Source organism: Python bivittatus, unplaced genomic scaffold, assembly GCF_059951505.1.
Source record: "Python bivittatus isolate LINGU-HERP-01145 unplaced genomic scaffold, Pbiv_v1 ctg000850_np1212, whole genome shotgun sequence".
NCBI classification, from domain to species: Eukaryota; Metazoa; Chordata; class Lepidosauria; order Squamata; family Pythonidae; genus Python; species Python bivittatus.
The window spans coordinates 64,628,642-64,649,327 of record NW_028277112.1 but is presented as its reverse complement, the minus strand read 5'-3'; the positions used below and the strand labels follow the sequence as shown (position 1 = coordinate 64,649,327).

The following is a 20,686-nucleotide window of genomic DNA, read 5'->3' as shown; positions in this document are numbered from 1 at the left end:
ATGATGAGTAAGGTTTTTCCAATTTGAAACATTTCAAACATTTCAAGTTGCATTTTGAACTCTAAACAGTTTTGAGCTCAAAATAACTCTTCTGTCCTTTCCAAATATTTTCCAAGGCTGAATCAACAATTCCATAAATATTCTGAGCTCAAAACAGCTCCATTTGAAACTTAGCCCACTTCTGGAATGGCACCAGAACCCTTCTAGTACGGTTGGACCAACCCTTTTGACACTCAAGATATTTGATTTTGTCAGTGTTTAGGCATGCCCAGGGGCACAAAAGTGACAACTTTTCAAAGCAGCTGAATCTTTTCCCAGAATCATGGGGCAGCTGCAGTTCTAGGAAAAGATACAGTTGCTTTAAAGAGCTGTAAATAGGTGCTACATTTGTGTTCCTGCAAGCTCTGAAGCCTCTTTTTGAATGAAATCCAAAGCCCTGCACACCCCTAGTATAGACGTATACTTCAGGGAGATGCAATTACTACCTAAACATTGCACTAATGACTCATGTGAGCAATGTTTTGCTTAAGATCTTAAGAGTAGTCAGACATACAGAGATTAAAAAAAAAATCACAAAAGTTAGAAGAATGTTAATTCAGATAGCTAACAGATGACGAATAATGAAAAGACCAAGAGAATTTAAGGATGTTTGACTTTCATTTTATTTGATTACATTACTTTTTTGTAACTCCAAATCAAGGTAACTTCAAGCTTTCTAGCTTTTCAACCAGCATGGGGAAGGACAAATCGCTGGGAGCTTTGTAATCTAAAGTATCTAAAAGATGCCAGATAGGACAATCTCAGTCAACCTGGAACCCTCCGGATCAACTCCCATTTTGCTTTCCCACTAGTCCTGCAGCTTGGTCTGAGGTTGTGGAAGTCCAGTGCGCACAAAGCATCATGTTGCCTAAGGTGGACCACACCTCCCATTGTCCAAGCAAACCCAACCAGTAATGACAAGGCTAATATATCTGGATGGCTGTCACTGGCAAAGGGTAGAACAAGAAGTTACTTAGTTTTAAGAACTACTTTGAGGACAAGAGGAAATTTGAGGATGGAATTCCCAAGGAAAGACTGAGCCCTTGTTTCTAAACAGGGCTTTTCCTATTTCCCTATAACCCTGTCCTCTTTTTTTTCTTTGCATTACTTCATTAAGATTGAGAAGGACTTTTGTCTTCCTATGCAAAGTAGCCAGCTTTCTAGGTTGCCATCCTTGACAAACCCTATTTAGTATATTGACCCTGTCACTATGACCTCAATAGTACCAGTCTTTCCAAACATTGTGGGCAGCAGGATACATTTTTAGCAGCACTCATCTTTCCATCAATCAAAAAGATTCCAAAGGGGCTCCCTCTCCTCCCTCAATATTAGAGGAACCAAAAGGAGAGGCAGTCGAGTGGTCCCCATGAAAACAAACAGAGAGAAGAAAAATAAATTTATTCAACAAACTTTATTATTGTTTTTCAAATCTTTAAAAAAAAACTTGGCCATTGTTTGATCATTTCCTTAGAGCAACATGAACAGAATGACACCATCATGATTCACAAGAATTCTATGCAGATATCGCATCAAACCCTTGGCTGAGGAATCGAGCCTGCACCAGCTTCCTCTCCTTGCTTCTGGGCTTCCATGCATCCACATACTGGGACCCTCCTTGAGAGAAGCATACACCCGTGTAGACGCCATAGCACATAGGCTGCCTCTCTAGTTTCACAAGCTGCAGTCTATGTTAAACTATGTGTAAGTTTATATAAATGTAATTCTCACTGGCATGTACCAGAATGGCCCAGGAGTGAGGTAAGCAGGCTGGCACATGATTAAAATCCCTGCTTGTGCTTTTAAAACAAATCAATCTCACAGGAAGGCAACCTCTTGGACTCATTTCAAGCCTAAGTGAACACATTCTTCCAAAGTGGTCAAGACTGAGGTGTGAATATCAGTGTACCATAATAGAATAAAAAATGCTCGATTCATTAAAACATCTTGAATGATTCTGATTCACTACAAGGCACATGATACAACCGAAAATAGCAGCATGATATACAGGACGACAGCAGGGTCATCTTAAACATGTTGACTTAGTAGGAAGCCTCCTGTGTGCAGGAAAAGTTGCTTCCAAATAGGAATTGCTTACGATAGCCAACTTCTCTTTCAAAGAAGCACACGTATTTCTAACTATGGTACAAACAAGAGGTGAAAATGTAATTAAAGATGTAGTTTTCATGAACCTTCCTGTAGGCCTTCTTCTCTATATATTACTTCCTTCATCACTCCCGGAGGTATCCAAAATTCTATGTAATCATTGATAATAACTTAGTGTTAGAACCAAATTTCCCTTAAGTGCCTAATATCAGATTTGTCTGTACAAGCTGTTTACATACTTGGTAACCTAGAAGCATGCAAAGGGAGGTTTAAGAATCTCAAGTACAGCTTGCATACATTTTATACTTTCTCTCTAGCCAAACCTTAATAATAAAGACAAGGAAGGAAGACTGACAATCAAATTGCAAGAGCGTAAAACTTACTCAAAAGCAGCATATTCTCTGTGGTATTCCCAACTGGCACTGCAATTCTTACTCTTGCCCTGAATTCTCAACACTAGAAGAGGACTAAAATTGTTGAATCCCATGAAAGCATCATTTCCAAAGCTCTGCACTACTCTTTGGGCAATATCCCAACCGGAAGGACATTATGTCATTCCTGAGCGTAAGGTTTTCAGCAATACATTCTGAAGACCCTCCAAAAATACGTATTACCCTATTTCAGTGAAAGTCTCTTCTTCAGAACAGGAGAGAGGCTGCGCTAGCAGTTCTTCCACCTGAAAGAAAAAAACCCCCGAGGTTCACTTTCTCAAACATCTTCAATGTAATTTACAAGTGGACTTCAATAGTTTTGCCAACCACGTTTCCCAGGACACTCCTTGATAATATACAATACCATTCAGCATTTCATTTTTTTCACATGATTTTCAATTGCATCTTCAACAATGGTTTCATCTTCGTCTATATTGACCTTGACCTTCTTGCCAACCAACTCAAATATATCTTCTGGTGGATATCCTTTGGGTTCCCCCACCTTTACTGTGAGCATGTCCAACGTGAGCGTGGTGCCTTCTGGGATCCTGACTTTGGCAACTACGGATTTTCCCAACTGCAGAAAGCAAAATTTAAGTAGGCTAAGTTATAGCATGGAGAATTTATGACTGAAGTGCCATAAGCCATTCAAACATGGATTTCAGACATGCCTGTCCTGAAGCAGGAGGTAGAGAAAATGACTGTGTGCTATAACATACACCAGAGCAATGCTACCAAACACTGTGGAGTTCATTCATGGAATGTTTGCTGGGTTAGATCAATTACACAGAATGAAAAGCCACAGCAAAATTAAGAAATCTGTTGGATAGCCAAAGATCTAATTAGTCTAGGAACCCATTTCCAACTGTTGTTACCCAACGTCTTCTTTAAAACCATATACCATTGTTGTTTTCTCCCCATAACTGGATTCTACTGCCTCTGGACTTAATATTGCACCTGAACGGTCAGTATGTTTAGTTTTCAAATGGGGCAGATAAGATAACCCCAATCTTTTGGGGCCATTACATACTTTTCACAGTAATGCTGATGCTTAAAGAAAATGGTGGTCATAGTGGTAAGATTTTGTTAACTTACAGAGTGGTTGCCACAGTGGGTATAGCCAGTCATTTACCAGTTAGCCAGAGGACCAACTGGTAAGATTGCATCCCTCCAGCTATGATACTCACTGTGTGAATCTGAGCCATTCTTGAAAGTTATGATGATTTGGGAAGCTGGTTATTTATTTAATCAAATATTATCCCTTGTACATGACTCTGTAATTAAATCTGCAGCATGCTAGATTCCATAATAATAATAACAACTTAAACATTAAAAAGTAAGGTAACCAAGGGAGCTGTGACCCTCAAATAGCAGGATTAATTTTGGCCACTACTCTCCTGTGTAGCACCTACTGCACACTGACTGATCTTGAAGTATGGCCAGATCAGACTAGTACTTTGAAAGGAAACCATTAGGGTATTCAAGAGCTATAGGCAAAACTGGAAAGGCTTTGAAGGTAGAACGTTTCTGAAGAAGGTAAGGACAAATCATTTCTGCACCAAGGAAACTACAGAGATGCCTCTACGTAATCATCAGGAAGCAAAGTCAATTCAACAGGTATTTCCCCTTTCCCCTTAACCCTTATGGTCCAGTTCAGTGATATTCATGAAATATTTAAGCATATTCAGGATTTACTGAACTAGGACAGTATTTTCCAACATGAAACCAGAAGTGTTGGCTGAGTAATGCAAAGAACGAAAGGGGCATTGTGACACAAGCTCTGCCCCTTTGTACATGCATTGTGACATCACATGCTCGTACAAATGGTAAAATGCCAGGCATCACAATGGTATAATGCCTCTCTTGCCATTTTGACAAAGGCTCCATTCCTGTGGGCATCACTGCCTGATCCTCCAGGGCTGCGCACTGCTGCTCAAGTAACTGTATTTTTTTAATATGATAGAAGGGGAAAATAATCAGATGTACTGAGATAAATTGCATTAACTATAGTTAATTTGATCTGATTTAATTTTGAACAAATGTAGCATTTTTCCTATTCTCATTCATATATTTGTTTTGGCCCTGCCTGCCTTTGGTGATGGAGCCATGATATTAATCAAAAGCCAAAAAAAGCTGTGCAGCCCTAAACTAGGGAGATAAAATTATGGGAGCCATATCTTCCAAGTTGTCACTGTAGTTTAATTGTTGCAGGATTCCGACATTCCAACAGTACAATCTGTTGCCCAGCAACCAATTATGGAGAACTTTTATGAACATTCCCACATCAACATTTACCAATTCTGGTGACAGAAGATGTAATTGTTCTAGATGATAAGATCTTCTGTCTTTCAGGGTTCCAAATTACCATTTCAGCAATTTAGGATTCCATGATACTGCAACTGCAGTAATGAACCTAAAAAACAGCCCTATGGTTCAAATCGCATACTTTGCCCACAGGAGTAGTCTGAATACTACATAGTGACCCTGTGGAAAATGAGAACCAGTGACACAAAGGGACAGCAAACACTTTAGACTTGGCTGACCAGAAAACAAGTCTTGCTGTTGGAGTTCTGCAGCCAAATGTACATTATTCCACCTTTCTTCCAATAAACCAAATGTGACATATGGAGTTTCCAGACCATCTCAAATCCAGGCACTAACCAGATCCACATCAATTTAGCTTCAGCAAGACAACAGTGATCACTGTCACCAGGCTATGCCCAGTGACTGTTAATTTACGTGTAGCCTTGGACCCTTAATCTATTAAGCTAAGGATGCTGGTTCTGAAAGGTTGCAGATGCTGCTCAATTAACAGCCCTTAGCTGTCCTAGAGCCCAGGACTCATGATCAGGAATGGTGGGAGGCAGAAACATCTCGGAATCGAGGCTTTCATCGAAATGAAAGCAGTGTCAGACTACAAGCTCCAAACCCTCTTGAACAAGCATGTGACATCACGAGACAGGTATCAGTGGGGCAGAGCTTGCATCACTGCTTCCATCATGGGACGCTCGCTTGCCCGCCCTACAGATACCTCTTTCATTCAACAATAACTGGAAGGTTCAGGATCCTCCTCCCCAGGACCCGGCTAAGTCAGGCAGTCCTAAGTCAGGCAGTTAGCAGTCCCCCAGGACCCGGCTAAGTCAGGCAGAAACAGGAGTACTTCAAGTGCCACTGCCACCATCAGTCACCCCCCCCCAAAATAGAAGGTAATTAATGAATTAATTACTACCTGCAAGAAAGAGATTACCTTTTCATTGCAAGCTTTTTCACAAGGCAAGAACTGCTTGATTGGTGATCCCATGGCTTTCTCTACCATCCGGATGCTTCTCACCAACTCTGCCAATTCTTTGGGCTCCAGAGATGCTTGATGATCACTGCCTTTCCAGGTCTTGTCCAAAGTGATGTGGCGCTCCAATATTTTGGCCCCCATCGCCACCGCAGCAATAGAAATGGCTATCCCAGTCTCATGACCTGAATAGCCAATAGGAATATCCGGGAAGGCTGAGCGATATTCCTAAAAGGACAACAAAATGGACAGGAATGACCAATGCAAAATGGTTTGGCTCAGCCGTGTTTAATATGAAAGTTCCTCAGACACAATCCAACACAGGCATTCTCAGTTTCATCAGAAAAATGGAAGTAACTTTGCAGGCTTACCCAACACCAGTGTTGCTCAACCTTAGCAACTTTAAGACATGTGGACCTCAACTCCCAGAAGTCCACACATTTTAAAGTTGCTGAGGTTGAGAAATGCTGCCTTATACTGAAGGTTCTGCTCACACTGAAATCTAACTAACTAACTAACTAACTGACTAACTAGCTAGCTAGCTAGCTAGCTAGCCCTGGGCTGGGGATCAAAATTATCCTGCAGGGATTATCATGGCTATGCCCTCCTACAATACTCCAGACATTATTCCTCACTGACCGTTATGACACGAAGATTGACATCTTCAGGATGAAGTGGGTAGGCACTGGTGCATTGAAGAAAACAGAAATTTGGGTTGATGGGCTTCACCAGCTTATAAACTTGCTGCATTGTGCTCATTGACTGCATCCCACTGGAGATCACCATTGGGCGACCTGGAATGAAAAGTCAGAGTAGAATTTTTAATTTTACTAAGATTGACCTTGACAGCCAAAATATACCAACTGATAGACTATCAATTAATACAGGTAGTCCTTGACTTATAACCATTCGTTCAGCTACCATCTGAAGTTACAGTGGTGCTGAACAAAGGGACTTACAACCGGTCCCAAAGTTATGGCCATTGCAGTGCCCCTGCAGTCATGTGATCAGAATTGGGGCACTTGGCCGCCCACCCCCACTTACGACCACAAGGGCATTTCAACACCCCACACCTGCCTATCTCCCCCACATCTATGCCTTTTTGGGCCCCTGCCACCTTGTGCTCCCCTGCCTCAGCTGACTTTCACCATCTTCTTGTTCCTGCTGCTGACCAAGCATGCCTGGCCTGGCCTGGCCCTTTGCAAGGCAGTTGCTGGCCACGTGAGGTTTTCTTCCCCAAGTTGTGCATGGCGGTTGCCTCACGAAAGCTGTGGAAGATAGCCTCACATGGCCAGCAACTGCCTTGTGAAGGGCCAGGGAGGGTAAGCCTCGTCAGCAGCGGGAGCAAGAAGACGATGAAGGTCAGCTGGGGCAGTGGAGCACAGGGCAGCAGGGGCCTTGGAGTGCAGGGTGGCAACTGCGGTTGGGCTGGGTGGCTGAGGCTTTGCACTGCACTGCTGGGCCAGACTGCAAAGGGCTTCGTGCTGCGCTGTGGCTCAGGGATTTCTTGAAGTCCCAGAGCCATGGGGCACCAAGAAGCCCCTGAGCCACAGCGTGGCAAGCAGCACCAGAGCTGTGTGGTTCTGGCTGCTTGCTGCCCCACAAGGCAGGGTACAGGGCAGCCAAAAGGGCAGAGATGGGGAGGAGATAGGTGGGTGGGGGGAGCTGGAGGCAGCCCTTACTTTATTGAGGCTCGGGGTTGGGAAGGACCAAGCCCAGAATGGCTTGGAATGGGGTGGGTCCTTGGCTAATGACTGGTTGGAATTCACTTAACAATGGCAACAGGGAGTGCTGGGATTGTCACTGCTAAGTGATGCAGTCACATGACATCACACATTATGACTGCTTCACTTAGCAACAGAAATTCTGGTCCCAATTGTGGTCGTAAGTTGAGGAAATATATCATCCTTTCCCTATGCATAGATCTCAGTCTCGACTTGTTCATTGCACCATTTCTTTAACCAGTACTCCCTTTCCCAGGGGTAATGTGGCTCTGTTTCGTCCAATCCACAATACAGGTTGGGATTCTCCATTTATTTTACAGTCCAAATTTGCACACTTTAATGAATATTACTATACTGCAAGCGAGAGAGGATAACATGCATCCAAGTCAGGATAAATATCATCCTCTCTTGCTTGCAGTATAATTTCATGTGAAAGAGGTTCCAGCTAAACATTTTTAGAAAGTCCTTTTAATGCTAGATTTTAATAGTGCCTATGAGTCGGTCTTCCACGTTTTGTGATTTTTACCCAGGGTTAATAGTTTTGTTGGTTTTATGGCAGAATTATTTCCAATTTACTTTATACACTGTCCTAAATGTGGTGAAATTTGGTATGATTGCTAACTTTTAAAAATTATACTCAGGGCATTCCTAAAACAGGAAGGGTGAAAAGGCCATCACTTGTTTGTCTCCTAGTTTGAGTTCAAAAAGACAGGGTAGTCATATTTGAGGGAGCCCATGAAGAGAAACCTTTTCTTTGCAGAATATTATTATTCTATTACCATTGCTCTTTACCGTAAAGCAAAACATTTTTTTAAAAAATGACCAACTGTACTGTGGGCAACTAACCTTCAGAGAAAAGGGGAGGGGTGTTCCACAACATGAAACTGTATGGAACGGCATAGCTGCTTTTACAGCTTCCTGAGAGCGGAACAGCCCATCCTTTCTTGAGTCAAGGAACATCCTTCACCTGACTTCTGCTGGGGACAATGGCAGCTCAGTCGTCTCCGTGAGAGGGGAGACGGCACTGCAGCTGGGTCAGTGGCTGGCAGTAAGTGCTGGCTGCCCAACTTGCTCCAGATTAAGGAGGAAGCGAGAAATCAACCCGTTTGGTCTCCAGGATGACCATTCCTCGGAAGCTAATCGCAGAAACGGAAACTTCTGCGAACGGCTTGAGAGGCTGGGAGGCGGGGGATCCATCCTCGCTCACAGCTGTGGTGCAGCCTAAATATGGACACTAGACCCGGCCAGACCCCATTTCTAAACCACTTTGGAATATAACTATTTTTCAACGTAAAAGAGACCTTCCTTTGCAACAGATAAGTAATTTTCTTGGTGTTTTTTTCATTATTTCTGGGACTATAACTTTAAAAGAAGAATTAGAGCTTTATCGTAGCTTGAACTATTTGCAAAAAGCTGGAAGATAAGGCGAATGCAAAAAAGAGATAAAAGTTTTACAAATGTAATCAATTTACAAATGAAACCAGTTGATGTCACAATGATCAAAGGGGACACAGAAATAATGGAAAAGAAGAGTGACTTGGAAAGACTTTTTATTTTGGATTTGCAAAAGGAATGTGTTGAACCAGTGAGGCTGTTCCTGGGAAGAGACAAAGAGAAATTACCAGGGCTGTTTTTGGAGAAGACAAGGAGAGAATGATGGGGAATTAACTTGTGGGACACTATTTGAAAGGATTAAAGATTAAGCTTTTTAAAACTAAACAGAAGGTTTACAAAGTGAACTTATTTGATTATGGTTAATATATACGTTGAAGTTTTTGGTAGTTATTAATGAGATATTTTTGTGACCAGGACTGAATGATGAAGTTTTAAGGATCTCTGTATAAAGGGGGAGAGATTTCATTTGCTTTTTTTTTAAAAAAGAAAATGATAAATTGGATTACAAAATGGATTTACAGTGGTTCCTCAGGTCACAAACGCTTCTGTTCACGAACAATTCGGGTCACAAACAGCTCCGTTCGCAAAATTTTGCTTCTGTTCGCAAACGCCAGATCGGGTGACGAACAGGATCCACGGCCATTTTCCCTCCCGTGACACGTGTTCGTGGCTTCCTGTAGGGAGGGGGGCTCTCCCTCCAAGCAATAACTGCCTCCCCACCCGCCTTCCTGTCCTCCACACCAGAAGTCGCATCAAGCAAGGTTAGCGTTCTTTCTCTTCGTACTGTATTTTGTGTCATATTTTTGTGGTTTTAAAAAAAAAATACATATGGTTCAGAACGGATTAACCGTAATTACATTGAACCTTATGAGAAAATTTGATTCGGGATGCGACCAAAATCAGGTCGTGACCAAATTCGTAGGGATCAGAACAGTTCAACCGTATTTACATTGAACCTTATGGGAAAATTTGATTCGGGTTGTGACCAATTCGGGTCACGACCAGAGTCGCGGAACGAATTAAGTTCATGACCGGAGGTACCACTGTATTTTTGACTAAGGTTAAAATACATTTATTATTAAATTTATGGAATTTTGTTCTTATATATGATAACAGCTATAAGGTTATATGTACGAAGGTGGAAGGATATGCTAGCCCAATGTCAGGCCTAGCCCAAGGAACTCCTGGAGACCGTGTAGGTTCAATCAGCAAGGTTTATTACAGAATTTTTTCAGACTGACCAGTAGTTCCCAGGCACAACTCTCTACTATCTTCTGGAATGTTTAGGGATGCGCCAGCTTTCTCCGCTTATCTCCAGAGCGTTGCTCTGGAAACGAGAGCACCGTTTTCACCCCCCTTCCTCCATTCCAGTTCATCACACCCAACCACTGAGTTGACCAGGACCGAGGAATGGATGGGGCTAGGAAAAATGTATGCTTCATTTCAATTCACTGAACTAATGAATTACAGTTAAAATTACGATTCCCCGTGTATCTAAATAACTTCTCCCCTTTTCTTTCCAGTGTAAAAACGACAATTCAGCAGCAGTTTCTGAAGAGGCTGCATCCAAGCCATTTAAGCAGCTGTACGCCCCTGCTCTACCAGGAGAAATGAGGCAAAGCCACCAACATTCAGGCATAGTAGTGAAAGCAAGGGTCTTATTCTTTCATGTGAACTTGTCAAAGCGGGCCCCACTGCTTTAAAGGGATGTTTGCTGAGAATCAAAAAGATGGCTTGGAGCAGTGCGTCTTCTCTGTCAAGCTCCCTGCTTCTTCTATTAGATTCTGGAAAGAACGAACATGGCCATATCTTCCAGTGGCTAGAACTAACACATGTGCGTGCATTGCAAACCCATTCTCCCCTTCTGACATTTATTTCCCTGCCCTTCTGGCAGGAGTGGCCTTTATCAGCTACAGCCACTTGTCTGATCAACTGAAGGACCGGATTTATTCTAACCTCAGCTGTTCTCGTGGAAAATACAATATTTCTACATCTCCATCGCATCCAAAGGAAAGGAATAATAAAAGAATACGTCTCAGCATCTAAAGAGTCTTGGAATCCAAAAGCCAATCTCACAGTTGCTGTCAGAGATGGTGTGGCCTTAATTCTCCTCACTCTCTCCATAATGGAAATAACTTTGCCGTGTGACATCAATATGCTGCATTTCCTGCATACCCCTCCCCATCACTGGCAACTGAATTTCGAGTCTGAAATATAAAATATTCTTATTTACAACCAGACTATGCAGAAGGCACAATTGCTGTTTTTTTGTGATGGCTGTGCATTTCATGCATTCTTTAGACATGGGAATATGTGAATCAACCCTCTGCAATTAGTCCATTTATACAAATAAGAACAGACAATGGCACAACCATTATTTTCCCTGCTCCTAACGAATTACCTTTTCTGGCTGTTTTCTCCAAGTAGGGGAAATTGTTTGTGTCCCCTGACCCGACTTTAAAAAATGGAACATCCAGTTCATGCAGAAATTCTACAGCCATCTATTGAGAAAGACACATAAAAGCAAAAACAATTATTCCTTCCATCAAAAATGAAACAAAAGCTCCAACTAGAGGAATGGTCCTACTAAAAAATTCAGGAAAGCATTAAAAGGCAGCTATAGCCACACCAAAACATGAAAAAAGGGAATTTGCTTACTGTCTATAATACAGCAATCCATAAAAGTAATGAAGAAGGAGAAGGAATTCCAGGAAAACTAATTCAAGCAATCAGTAAATGCTTCTGGGTCAGAAAACTAACTCGGGACCAACAATCTCTGTTTAAACTTTGTAAATATAGCAGAAAGATATAATAACACTAGTTAATTTGCATTTCTGAAAAGTTTATCACATAACAAGGTAACAAACTGGCTAAAAGCCTAACCTGGCCCCACAGTTCTTCTTTGGTCCACATCATGGCTCTTGATGTTGATCATATTAAACTTCCATCAATTTGGGTTCCATTCTCTAAAGTCAAAACCCAATGGGCTCTGGAACTCTAACCCCACTTGTTAAAATCCCTTTATATTATATTTAGAATATATTATATTCTGCTACCCTCTCCCATGCGGGTAGAAAGACTAAAGGCTCTGGGAACAAGCAGATGAAACGTGTAAGGATTTGCAGCGCCCACGCCAGGGAAGAAGCAAGAAGTTCAGTAAGTGTATCAGTAAGTCCTGGGAGTGTTATTACAGGAAGTGTCTGCCCACCATTGATTGTGGGGCAAGTTCAGAAGCTGCAGCTCCTTTTTAACCCCAAACTCCAAACCCGCATCTCCCTTACTTCATCCATGCCCGATGCGGTAAAGAAGATGCCAATCTCCCGAGCGTATCGCTTCAGCTCTCGGTACTGATCGTGACTGAACTCCAGGTGGCGCTTGTGCTCCCCATAGGTTCTCCCCCAAGAGTGCTTGGAGGTGTATGGCCTCTCCAAAGCTCTCCGGTTGAATTTATGCTCCAATTCGCTTTTCTGGAACTTGGCACAGTCCGCTCCACAGTCCTACAAAGAGACAGCCCCAGCAAAACGTTCATAAGGCTGCTTAACATGCCACCCCACCACAAAGAATGCTACAGGTGCCACTTTGGACGATATGCAGTAAGTCCCATATTGACCATCAGGAAGTCATACATGACTGATTTCAACCTCCATGGCGACTCATCCAACTTACGTAGCCAGAACTTTCTTTGAGCTTCAAACTTTCCATAAGTCAACCCTTATACTTTAAAAGCACCACACCAGATATATACAGTGTAAAAAAAACAGAGACATTTCCCCCCTCCCAAGTCAATGGTGGAAGTCATGTAAAACCGCATACATAGAGACATGACCCAAAATAACATCCATTTCTCCCTGTTCTGAGAGCTTAATGGAAGCGGACCTGTATCTACCATTCTGATAATAGTAAGTCCCACCGTCACAGGAATAAAGCAAATAGGGCTCTGTTTCATATTGTTTAGGCATCTTCCAGACCAGCAGCCCAACTAATGAACTCCTGAATATCAATGAAGGGATTAACATCTATTTCTAAACACATCCTGGGGTTCTACATGTTCTAGGCCAGTGTTGTCCAAACTTGGCCACTTTAAGAGGAGTGGACTTCAACTCCCAGAATTCCCCAGCCAGCATGGCTGGCTGGGGAATTCTGGGAGTTGAAGTCCACTCCTCTTAAAGTGGCCAAGTTTGGACAACACTGTTCTAGGCAAAGGGTTTACTGCACCCTGCCTTACTCATGCATTTTTTTAACGGGAGCCCATGCACTGTTGCCTCCTATTTGTAATTCTGCCATCTTTTCCAACAATTTCTGTTCAGGTGGGGAAAATGGAATAGTTGCACAACCGTCGCACGTCCAGGTTCCAGAGGTACACATGGCCACTCAGTTCATTTCTGCTCTACGCTTTGTATCGAAAGCTCCCCTTAAAGGTGATCAACCAAGCCCACGTATCAGCGGTATACAAACGGGCACATTTAGTCGTGGTTGCTCTTATTATCGTTCACACAGTGGAGGTTAAGGAACTGGAAGGGCCTCCGGGCATTCCAGGCTCCAGCCCACCCTTAGCCACGGGAGCTGCCTGGGCGACTTCGGGCCTGCCACTCTCGCAGGGCTGTTGTTTGGGGAGGGAAATGGAGATGCACAACCCGCCCAAAGGACAGGCGGAATATAATTCTGATAAATCAACTATTCCGCGCAACTCCAACCCTCCAGATCAAACCAACTCGACTCGACTGCGAGGAAATAAGCGCAGGCAGGAACCGCAGCGCCTCCGGGAGTCAAACGAAGGCTGCACCTTTCTCCTTTGCCTCCAACCGAGCCCAGCCAACGGCCCTTCTTCGCCTCCCGCCTTTCCCGAGCAGCCCGCGGATTCCCCGACGCCCGCGTCCTCCGCCTTCAGGCCGAGCCCCCAGGCCGCTCTCGCGCCCCACCTTGGCCAGGCGGATCATCTGCTTGGCGATCTCGAGATCCCCCTGGTGATTCTGGCCGATCTCGGCGATGATAAAGCACGGGTGGTCTCCGCCGACGAGCCGGCCCGGGCACAACTCGAACTGCAGGGGCATCGTGGCGATCGCGGAGGACCGGGCGGCGGCGCAGCCTTCGGAGCAACGGCGGCGCGCCCGCGGTCAGGCCGAATGGACTGATACAAAGCGCCGCTCCGCCCCTCCGGCGACACCGGCAGGCTTCCACGGCGCATGCGCCCCGTGCCCACGCCCAGGCGTCCTGGCGAACACGTCGCCTCTCTGGCGATGACGCGAGGAGACCGGCGCTGCGCCTCATCCAATCCTCGCCAGCCAATCAGAGGCCGAGAAGGGTGGCAGAGTCCCCACCAGCCGCCTGCTGGTGGCGCTCGCGGCCTGCTTTCCCCTGCGGGTCCTGAGAAGGGGGCAATTTGGCGGGCTGAGGGTTTTGCAAAGAGAAAGTTTGAGATCTTCGTAGGCTTGGTCGGGTGGGGGACTTCTGGCGCTGGGGGGCCACCCGCCCCACGCCAGGACCGCCTCAGACCGCTTAGGAAAGCCCAAAGGCAGAGTCGCTTGGTGTGAGATGGGCGGCGATAGAAATATGATCAATAAATAAAATAAATGCAAAGGCAGAACCCGACGCTTGTCCGTTATTCAGCGCGGTTGTTGGAGCGCCAGATGGAGCCTGGGGATGGGGCACTCCGGAAGGAAACAGGAAGAGGTTACGGCTAACACCCATTGCTTCTGGCAACGGACGGAGGAAAACCTTTTGCATAGATAAAACTGGAGGTTGCGTTCTCTTCTCTCTCCTTCTGAAAGAATTTGCACAGTCCGGACACTTTAGGAGTGGCAAAATGGGAGGAGAAAAGAACTTGGAAGATTTGTAATTATTTACTATGTTTTGTATTTGAATATCTAGATCAGTGTTTCTCAACTTTGGCCACTTTAAGATGCATGGACTTCAGCTCCCAGAATTCCCCAGCCAGCAATTCTGGGAGTTGAAGTCCACACACGTTAAAGTGGCCAAGGTTGAGAAACACTGATCTAGATAGAATAATGCAAACTTCCCCAGCCAATTGCCTGCTGGATGTTGGAACACAACTCGTTACAACCAGCCAACCTGCTGGCTATGAATGATGGGATGTGTAGTCCTACATGTCTGGAAAATACCCCTTTTGAGGATGGTTGTAATAGTGCAATGCCTTTAAACCCCACATTGCTTTTAAAAATAATTGGATTTGCTTCATTTTGAATTTTAGGACATTTGCAGCAGCCGCTCTGCCTCACCTTACATTCATCCAGTGTGTTTACTGATAATTCTGGAACTGAAACCCCACCATACCTGCTGGGTTTTGAGGAAGTCTGATACTTGGAAATGTAACTTTTTCTGCTCCCTCCTCTAAAACACGTGGAGTAGTGTTGTGCAGCAAAGGCTGGCAAATTCGTTTATCCCGCACGTAACACGAATCAGGCACACGGAGTCAGGGGAAGTCTCTCTTAGTCACTTTATTCAAGTGCTTCAGTAAAGAGGGTCCCATCTCTCGAAGGGAGATGGACCTTGAGCAAAGCTTTCTGTCAAATTTTATACATTTCATGAATGAGGAAGTAGGTACATGAAAAATAGAATTGGTTACATTGTGTCACATTGTCGGGCAGGCGTACTTGGTTCCATGTTACATACTAACATCCCATAATGAGCTTAGCATGATCTATGTTTTCTAATATCTCCAGCTTAGGGGTGTGCATTTTACTATGCTAATTAACTTTTAGGTTACAACTAGGTCAGCTAGGTGGTCTTGCAACTAGGTCATCCTGTGTTTTTTGAACATCGCACCACCTTATCTTCCCCTCCACAGGGCACCCTCCTTGCAAGGTACCCACAAACAAACCTTTCACTTGTTATCCTCCTCTCGCAGCTTAACCACAAATGTTCAACAGTGTGCTCTAGTATGTAAGTGTTAAAGATAAGATTGTCTGCTACTCAGCTGTCGGGCCCTCAAGCCCTTTGGATTTAATCTTCAAAGGTGGGAGCACCAAGTACCTGTTGCAACACTTAAAACATCTGTGTCTTTTCTCAGGATTGTGCAGTTGCTCTCTGAAATTCTCAAATACTTCAAGCACACTTCAGAGGTGGGATCTAAAGCTCTGCTTATCCATACCAATACCAATACCAATACCAATACCAATACCAATACCAATACCCATACCATACCATACCATACCATACAAATATCAACCAGTGGCCTTCCTGAGCAAAGCCCTAGAACCAGTGGTGAGGGGATGGCCGACTTGTGTGCAGGCAGTGGCTGCCGCTGCTGTGCTAGTGACAGAAGGGAAAAAACTCACTTTTGGGAGCCCCATGATTGTCCATTCAACCCATCAGATCTTAAGTGTGCTTAGTCAGCAGGCGGCTGCTTGGATGACAGAAGGAAGGATGTTGAAATATGAGACAGTTCTCCGGATAAGTCCTGATGTGGTGGTAGGAACAGACAGGAATTTGAACCCAGCGGAATTTCTTGCGGGGAGCGGAAAGAATGGGAGCCGGCGGAGCACGAGTGCTCCACCCTGTTGCAGCTGCAAACAAAGACCCGGGAGGACCTGCAGGAGGTCCCGCTGGAGGAGGGTGAGGTCTGGTTTGTGGATGGGTCTAGCCGAGTAGAGCAGGGACAAAGGAAGTCAGGATATGCGATAGTGACGGCGGAGGGAGAGACAATAGGAGAAGGGGGCACTACCAGCGGACTGGTCGGCTCAGCTGTGTGAAGTGCACGCTTTGAAACGGGCACTAGAGTTGGGAAAGGGAGTGTCCCTCACCGTCTACACAGACTCGCGATACGCCTGGGGAGTAGTGCACACTTTCGGGAAAATTTGGCTGGAACGGGGTTTACTCACAGCTGCTGGAAAGGGAAGGTTGCAGGGAGGAAGCAGGTCATTGGGTTACAATTGAGGGGACCCCAGTAGTGAGCCGTGCTGACATGAGGGGGATGGTGGAGAAACTGCACGAAGGGTCTCACTGGGGGTGCAGGCTTTGATAGACACTGTAAAGCCGTGGTACTGGAGCCTGGGGGTTCGATGGGAACTCCACACCCCTTGGCATCCTGACTCCAGTGGGAAAGTGGGAAGGGCCAACGGGGTGTTGAAGCAACATCTCACCAAACTGGGATTGGAAACAGGGCTACCTTGGACAAAGACACTTCCGGTTGCCCTGCTTCGAATGCGGACAGCCCCTCGCAAGGATGTGGGGGTCTCCCCATTCGAGCTGATGATGGGAAGACCTTTCCTGGCTCCAATGGGAGAGCCTATCCCCGAGCTAAAGGATGCCTTCCTGAGAAAGTATCTCTTGGTACTGTCACAATCTCTCTTGTCTCTAAGAAAACAGGGACTCCTCGCTCAATGGCCCCCCTTGCTGAAAGACCAACACCCCCACAAGCCAGAGGATTGGGTCCTGATAAAGACGTGGAAGGATGAGAAGCTGAAGCCGTCTTGGGAGGGACCATACCAAGTTCTCCTGACAACTGAATCAGCGGTTCGGACCTGACAGGGGGTTGGACCCACTACCATCGGGTTAAGCGAGCTCCCGACCCCCGACCATGGACTGCCCAACCGGGAGACGGACTCAAAGTAAAACTTAAAAGGAACTGAACTAAGGCAGGGGAGGAGATGACCAACATAAAGGCGTAGAATTGGCACAGACAGCTTTGATCACTGGGGATGATCCCCGTGGGGGATGTTCTATCATTTTGGGTCTTCTCCCATACCAAGACCCTGGACTAATCAAAGGCAAATGGCTCTAAATCTCTTGGGGATAACCAATGCAACTCAATGTGTATATTTCAACAATACCCAGAACCGTACCCCCCATTGCCCTCAAAAGGTCCTGCTTTCACTTGTGGAGGGGTCTATAATATCCCTTACGCCTCAACCCCTCTATACCTACCTAAAGGTTTCTTTTTGTTATGTGGACATGAAGCTTACACCTATGTTCCAGCCTATAGTTCAGGGGCCCTTGTGCCATAGGGCGCCTGACCTCTCTATATGCCCTGCCTCCAATGCAAGCGCACCCATCAAAAGAAAAAAAGAAAAAGGGAGCTGCCATCTGATTGTGAGAGTGATGTGACACTCTTGTCCAAAACAGAAGCCATGGCTCTGGCCCTCTCCTTAGTAGGGGTTCCTGCACTAAGCGGAAGAACTTATCTGGACCTAAGGAAGGTGGCCTGCCTCCTGGCTAAAAGTGTCAACCTTACATCCTCTCTCATTGCAGCCCTCACTGAAGAAGTCACTGAGATCAGGAGGGCGGTCATTCAAAATCGGATAGCTATAGACTATCTCCTATTAAGGGCAGGACAAGGCTGTGAATCTTTTCAAGGTCTTTGTTGCTTTAACCTAACCAACAATGAGAATTATATTGAAGCAAAACTAGCCAAGTTGAAGACCTTAGCCTCTCGCATATCCGAGGATCCAGAGGGATGGAATTGGTCGTGGCTCACTAGTTGGTTACCTAACTTTGCTTGGTTAAAACAACTTTCTGTACTAGCCATTGGCTTCATTGCCTTACTGGTCCTAGTATGTTGCTTAATGCAATGCCTCCCTGCTTGTGGGAATTACCTGTCCCAGTGTGTGAAGCCCCGGGTCCGGGACGAGGGAGCAATCCTGTTAGCCAGGTTTGAGGCCCAACAGAGGCGTGAAAAGAAAAAGGGGGATTGTGTGAAGGCAGGGAGAAGTGAGGGCCTCAAACGAACCATGTTTGCTAGGGGAGAGCGCTGTGCACCATGGGGCAGCCTTGGGGGGGTGGCAGGAGGGAGGATGGGCAGAAGGCACACTCGCACCAGAGTGGAGAGGGACGGCAGGAGGGAGGAAAGACTGCAGGCAAGAGGCACGTTCGCTCCAGAGTGAAGAGAAACGGCAGGGGGCGGCTGTCGGGTCAAGTGGGGATTGGAATGTGTATTGCGCTGATTGGATTCGGAAAGTGGAATGTCTGCGGTTTTGCGGTTAATTAGCGGCGCTCCGGGGCGGTAAAAAAGGTGAGATTGTGAGCCAAGCCCTCGTAGGAGGGGGAGGACAGATAGGGGGTATAAAAACCTGTCAGACCTTGCTTCGGGGTTCCTCCATTGCTGCGGGAGGGACCCACCTTTGCAAACGTGCCCAATAAAAACTTCTGTCTACTGGATAACCGAACCCGTGTCTGTCGTTTTCTGACCATACCATACCATACCATACCATACCATACCATACCATACCATACCATACCATACCATACCATACCATACCATACCATACCAAACAATACGAATACGAATATAGAAGTGGAACTTGCAAGAAAATGTTGCAGTAATCCTCACCAACTTATTCCAAAAGGAAAGTTTCCGTTCCAGGTAATAGCTGGCTCCATGTCTTTTTTTTTTTTTTGGAATAACAAGTTGTTCATGCGCTCAGGCAAGCCAGTTCATTATCCTGCCCCATCTTCCATTCTACTTTTCATTTTACACCCCACATTCCATAATTCTCAACGATCATTGAACATCCTTGTCCTCTTTGGCTGCCATCGGGCAAGATTAATGCCCCTCTTGAGTGTCTTGTAATTTTTTTGTACTTCTGTTTTTGTATTTCTGCAACCCTTGGAGTTCCTCTGAGCACACACACCCTTTCTCCTGTGTGTCAATGTCCCCATTCATCTCATTTTTGCCAGCAGGTAAGCCCTGAGTTTGCTATTTAAAGAAGTGATTAGAGCCACATTGTATGAAACACTGTTGGAGGGAGGGAGGAAGGAAGGAGATATAAGTTTATCATGGAATTTCAGAAAGCTATACCACACCTTCTCACATTGTCTTCTTGCTTGTAAGTTATCCTTTTTAGTGTGTGTGTGCAGCTTATTCATCCATCTGTAATGTCCAAGGGAAACATTGTAGTAACATAACTACCGCTGGCAGAAACCGGGTGTGGCTGTTGGAAGATATGGGAACAAATATTTCTGAATAGGTTTCAGAGTCAAAAAAACAGGCTGTTGTCACCTCCTGTGAATGAGTATTGTGGGCCAAATAGCTTCTTTTGGTGTGATGATCTTAGGTTAGAATTGACCATTGGAATTTAACTCTCAAATGGACTTTAAGGCTGCCCAACAAACATTTATTTGAAAGCAAGAGTTAGCTGCATTTAAGGAGGCTTCATTGCAACCTGCTGCTGATTTATGCCCCCCAAATGACTTTATTTTTGGATTCTTTGAATGCACTTTATATGTCTTTATGATGCTTAGCCACCAAATGTAAGAATTTCTGCATTAAGCTAGGATTGAATTCCAGCTGCTATTATCCCCATCCAGCATGGCAAAACGGAAGATCAGTTCTTTCTATGATTCTCCATGGGCACTCATAGCCTTTTTCTGCGTAGCCTTACCTAAGATTGCACTGCCAGTTTTCAGCTGAAACCCTCTGAATTACCACAGTGCAAATTTCTGCTTGATTTTGTAAAACATACACAGAGAATAAAATAAACGTGTTGAATCCTAATACAACATTTATATAATTTGTATAATTTCTCCAACTTCATTAAAAACACTGAAAATAGAGTGGCCTTCGGCTGCAAAATTACCCAACTGTAGAAGAATTTGGAGGTGGCAGCACATTCTATTTGTAGAGTCAAAGTCTAAAGATCAACTGTGGCTACATTTGTCAGGCTGCTGGCTTTCACTTGAGCTAGGAGCATTTGGTGACATTAGAGCAGTGTTTCTCAACCTTGGCCACTTTAAGATGTGTGGACTTCAACTCC

At 45.0% G+C, this 20,686-nt stretch overlaps 1 protein-coding gene across 1 annotated transcript; it reads right to left on the bottom strand.

Annotated features, from left to right (window-relative positions):
• Window positions 1-655: 655 nt before the first annotated feature.
• Window positions 656-14,168, bottom strand: NANS (N-acetylneuraminate synthase). Its single transcript, XM_088129968.1, has 6 exons — window positions 13,898-14,168; window positions 12,260-12,475; window positions 11,380-11,479; window positions 6,499-6,653; window positions 5,821-6,087; window positions 656-3,150 (listed from the first exon to the last, which is right to left on the bottom strand). The coding sequence occupies exons 1-6, from the start codon at window positions 14,027-14,029 to the stop codon at window positions 2,941-2,943; spliced, it is 1,080 nt and encodes a 359-aa protein (XP_087986094.1). The 5' UTR covers window positions 14,030-14,168; the 3' UTR covers window positions 656-2,940.
• Between the last annotated feature and the right edge of the window lie 6,518 nt (window positions 14,169-20,686).